We start from the raw sequence: 4,923 nt of genomic DNA on the forward strand, positions 1-4,923 counted from the left end.
CATGGGTATGTTAAAATTAAACTCAACCTAATATACTTTCGGACAAATTTTTTTATAAGCTATGGATATTCCATGAGTTGCCATTTGCGAATATTAAAGTTGTTCATACTTCCATATTAAGATTAAAAAAGTAAACACTATCGGATTTGGATCTTCTAAAGTTTGAATTTCATTTTAGAAAATAAAGTATGATCTTTTATCGTTAAATAGTTTCTCTTTCATATTTATTCTTGGTTCCTCCTATAAAATTAATAGTAAAAAATCATACTTTATTTTCTAAAGTAAAATTTAAATTTTGGAGGATTCAAATCCAACACTAACATTAGATAAGTGTTAAGCATGAGACAAAGAAGGTGCATCAAACACCCTACTTTACAGGGTACATTAAAGACGGTACCTTGATAACGCAGCCACAGCGCTGAAATCACACTATCAGAGTCTGTGTCTTGCTGTTGCAGAACTGATCAGACAAGAGGCGACACCCTCCTGCACCTGCACCTGCACCTGCACCCGCACCCGCACCCGCACCCGCACTCGCACTCTACTAGGGTTCTCTGTTCTCCCATGGCGCCAGCCTTTCTCCCTCTCTTCTACTTCCTCCTCTTCTTCTTCTTCGCATTTCATCTTCCCCTCTGCTTCTCCGGTACTCTCCCAATCCCATTCTTGCTCAGTACTGCTTACACCAATTTCATCTTTTGTGTTTTCACGGATCGCGTTCAATTTTTTCTGACTGCCAGGGGAATCGAGCGCCATGGAGTCGGTTCCTGATCTTCAGAACACCATGTACAAGGTCATCGATGGAGACCCTTGCGTCCGCCTTCTTAATCTTTCTGGACCAATTGGTTGTGCAAGTCAGTGTTTCCCCTATAACTTCTCTTGCATTTTTCAACTATCATCACCGTTACTCCCTAAGCTCCTATGGCAGTAAGATTTTAATTATAAGTTGTGTTGACCGGTGGATAAGTTAAGCCTAATACTCAATTTCATGTATGTGTATTTTTAGATCCTGGGCGAGATAAGGTTTTGGCTCCAATAATAGGATTCGAAAATGTTGATGGGATGTCAGAGTCTTCTGCTATATTGGTCTCATTTGAAGATTTTCCAAGTCTCTTTAACAGGTGTATACGTATATACATATTTTACCATACATTAGTTATGGAGCAACATCGAATTTCAACGTTTTCTTTTTAGAACTTCTTTGCTTGGAGATTCTGGTTGTTTTCTGAATTTGAGTGTTCCTTTTCAGAATATCAGATGACTTAAGCTTTGCAAGTAAAGTTGCTGGTGTACTGGTCAAATCAAGAACTGATGTGCAGAACAACTTAAAGGGTAACTGACATTTGTTTGCTTCTTGTCATTTGAACAAACCTGGAGTAAGAGTTGCTTTTAAGGTTGCTTATAATAGCATTCTTTTGCCATGTGTAGGATTCTCTCCGGATCAAAAATTTCCACAAGCTCAATTTGCTCCTTACCATAATTTCAGCTATGAATGGAACCCTATTGTATGATATGATTTTTTTTTTCTTCCTTACATTTTATTCTGATATTATTCTGTATTGTCAATTACTTGTTCTTTTGCTTTTCCTCTTGTTGTTACTGCTAATATCTTTTTTCCAATTGTAATTTGATTACTGTTTATAGAATTGAAATTATGAGTTATGCATTATGGAGATGCTCTGGTTTATAAAAAATTACTTAATTTTGGTCGATGCTCATTATTGAAATTTGGTGACATGAATGGTCACCCAATTAAGTCTTAAAATATGAAGCTTGTAATAATATGATGTGTAGAAAATTCAATGTTCAATTTTTGCTATAGCTAATTTAATCTTCAGATAACACAATCTATTATCGAGGATAAATTTATTTTTATTTGCTCGTTTTGTTCTTCATCGGCAGGGCTCTGGTATTATGTGGAAGTACTACAATTTTCCTGTTTTCTTACTCACAGAAAGTGCCACAGCGACTATTGAAGAGGTATGGCATAGTATTCTCACTTTATTACATTTCAACATGTTAGTGGGGGGTTCTTGTAGTCATTGGTAATCTTACTAAGTGAATTGATCCACGTAGTTTATCCCACCCACCTAGTGGGGTAAAATTTGGCTGTTGGTGACATATAAGTTGGGTTAGAGAGTCCCCACACAACATACATGTGAATTTTGTATGTATAAAGGATGAAGATTAATGATCTCCCCTTTTTGTGCAGTTTGTAATAAGGAATGAGAACAAAAAAAGAGCTTATACATCTAATGTGGCTGAGTTTGATCTGGTGATGCAGGTATATCCACATTATTTGTTAAGAATTGTTGTTATGGGATATTGAGAATAATATTTAAATGTTTACATTCTTTGTTTTCTGATTATCTTGGATTAGACGACAAAATCTGGAACACATGATTCGAAGTCTTGTTTAAAAGAAGCAACTTGCCTTCCTTTAGGTGGATACAGGTGAAGTTTCATAGATCCTATCATGCTTTGTAACTTCTGTGTATAAATTTTAACTGTGACTAGTAGTATGTATATGTATGATCATAGCACCCTACAATTATGTACTCGACTCAACTTCATGTTAGATGTGATTTTGCAACCTAGATTCAAGGTCAATAGTTCGACATGGTGAGTTTATAGTTATTATTTATCTATTTTCCTAATTTCCTTTCAATTGGAGAAAAGTATGAATGGAAATAACTCTGTGAATACGTATCCACTCTAAGGCAGAATGATAGAATCATGAATATGCAAAAGATTAAGCATCATATTTTCATAGTTGAAATGGGTTGTCCTTGAGCTAAAAAATTGCGGTTGGTACACAAGGCTCCCATTTGGTGGGTTCTAGGGAGAGTAGATATGTATTACTCCCACAAGGCTATTGTTATGTCTATTTCACACTCTGTCCCGAAGCTAGAAAGTATTAATATCCATTGTATCTCGTTATAAACAGAGTTAAAATCTTATCATTGTTTACTTTTGGACTTTTGGAAGGCAGTGTCTGGTCATCTCTTCCTCCAATCAATGTTTCATCCTCAAAACAGTCGAAGCCCATTATACTGGCAGTAGCATCTATGGATTCTGCTTCATTTTTTCGGGACAAAAGCCTTGGTGCAGACTCTCCTATTTCTGTAAGTGCTAGTGTTGTGTTGCATTTGCTCCACCTTGCCTTCTTTATTCCTAAGCAAACAATATTGACACTTCTTTATGAGGTATAGTTCCTATGTCAAATTATTGTCTAATATAGTGACTACTGACTACTGCACAGGGTTTAATTGCATTGCTGGCAGCAGTTGATGCACTTTCTCATGTGCATGGTCTTGGTGACCTTAGTAAACAGGTGCATACAAGATGAACTATCCTTTTTAAAATAGTTTGATTTTCTTGACTTTGTGTCACTTAAATTTATTAGGTGTCTCTGAGATGTGACTTTATTTCCTTTATTTCTTTTTCTCCTTTTCCTTCTCTCTTTGTGGGCAAAATTATTCTTATGGGCTAATATATCCAATCTAATTATTATTGTGATGAGAGAATTATCTATCATCCATCTCAGTTTCTTGTGGTAATTTTGCGGTTGAATATTGTTGGACCTACTTCCCCATTTAGTTTACCTCTCTTTATGATTTTTCAGTCTCTCCCAATCTTCCATTATTGCACCTTTTCTCCTTGATAAACCAATATTGAAATCTAAAGCTCCCTCTAAAGTCAAATCCTTTATTTGGACTATTGTGCTTAATAGAATTAACACCAATGTCAATTTACAAGTCAGAAGACCACATTAGGCTATATCCCAAAATGTGTGTGTAATGTGTTAGGGACATTCAAAAACGGTCTCAAATTCGTAAAGTACATTGCCCTATGACTGATTCTTTGTGGAGTTCATTGTTCGGCATGTTTGGAGAATCTTGGGTGTTCCCGGCATCACTAGATCAGTTTCTTTTGAATAGGTTTTCAGGTTTTAGGAGAAAAAAAGAGGCTAAATCTTTGAGGCAATGTGCAATATATTCCACTATTTGGAGCATTTGGCTAGAATGCAATCTACGCACTTTTAATTATAGATTTGCCGTAAAAGTTGTTGTTTGAGAGTGAAGTATGGTTTTCTTCAGAGGACTTTCCCTCTCAGATATGATGAGGGATTGGAAAGATGCAGCTCATTGAAGTTTGTGGTCTTTTTTTTGTATTTCTTTTGGTTTGGGAAAATTCTTTCCTCCACTCCTTTGTATTGTTCCCTCTATTCCTTAATGAAACTTTCTTTTATTAAAAAAAAAAAATTACTTTTCATGTTAATATGGTAGAACATTTATTAGTACTCGAGTCAAGAACCAGTTGTCAAAACTTTATTGCTGACAGTTTCTTACACTTGATGCAGCTTGTTTTTGCAGTTTTCACTGGAGAAGCATGGGGTTACCTTGGAAGTAGGAGATTTTTGGTAGAACTTGAGATAAACTCAGATGCTGTTCATGGCCTTAATCACTCATCAATTGAAACGGTAGTCATCTAACATGCTGCATTGAATTTATTAGCTAGATTGCCCATAACTGCCTCCTCTAATATGATTCTCCTAATAACTATTCTATTCTTTTCTGATTTGTTTGTCACAGGTCGTTGAACTTGGCTCTGTTGGGAAGGGTTACAATGAAGGTGTTAAAAACTTTTTTGCTCACAAAGAAGGGGTGAGATGTTAACTGACATGTCAACTATGTGCATACTCTTGTGACATATCATGCATATTATACTGTTTCTGTATGTGCACCCCCCATAGATGATCCTGCCAAATTATGGCTAACTCCACATTGTTGCAGGGTTCTGCTGCCACTGATATGACAATGACTGCCTTGAAACGTGCACAAGAGTCGCTGCTATCTGCAAACATAAAGGTTGCATCTGCAAGTGCCTCAAATCCAGGGATACCTCCATCATCGTTAATGACCT

The 4,923-nt window shown here is 36.2% G+C and overlaps 1 protein-coding gene across 2 annotated transcripts in view; it reads left to right on the top strand.

Moving 5' to 3' along the window:
* The window catches only part of LOC107631431 (nicastrin), a 6,620-nt gene continuing 2,064 nt past the window's right edge, over window positions 368-4,923 (top strand). The window contains exons 1-13 of one of the 2 annotated variants that reach the window (XM_021119571.1): window positions 368-643; window positions 738-851; window positions 1,004-1,118; window positions 1,247-1,329; window positions 1,426-1,502; window positions 1,900-1,977; window positions 2,210-2,281; window positions 2,378-2,451; window positions 2,990-3,122; window positions 3,260-3,331; window positions 4,361-4,480; window positions 4,593-4,664; window positions 4,794-4,922. In XM_021119571.1, the coding sequence (XP_020975230.1) occupies window positions 565-643; window positions 738-851; window positions 1,004-1,118; window positions 1,247-1,329; window positions 1,426-1,502; window positions 1,900-1,977; window positions 2,210-2,281; window positions 2,378-2,451; window positions 2,990-3,122; window positions 3,260-3,331; window positions 4,361-4,480; window positions 4,593-4,664; window positions 4,794-4,922 (1,218 nt within the window). In that variant the 5' untranslated portion in view covers window positions 368-564. The remainder of the gene's footprint in view (window positions 644-737; window positions 852-1,003; window positions 1,119-1,246; window positions 1,330-1,425; window positions 1,503-1,899; window positions 1,978-2,209; window positions 2,282-2,377; window positions 2,452-2,989; window positions 3,123-3,259; window positions 3,332-4,360; window positions 4,481-4,592; window positions 4,665-4,793; window position 4,923) is intronic. The other variant, XM_016334875.2, reaches the window with a different exon arrangement.

The sequence above is a fragment of the Arachis ipaensis genome, chromosome B03, assembly GCF_000816755.2.
Source record: "Arachis ipaensis cultivar K30076 chromosome B03, Araip1.1, whole genome shotgun sequence".
Taxonomy (NCBI): domain Eukaryota; kingdom Viridiplantae; phylum Streptophyta; class Magnoliopsida; order Fabales; family Fabaceae; genus Arachis; species Arachis ipaensis.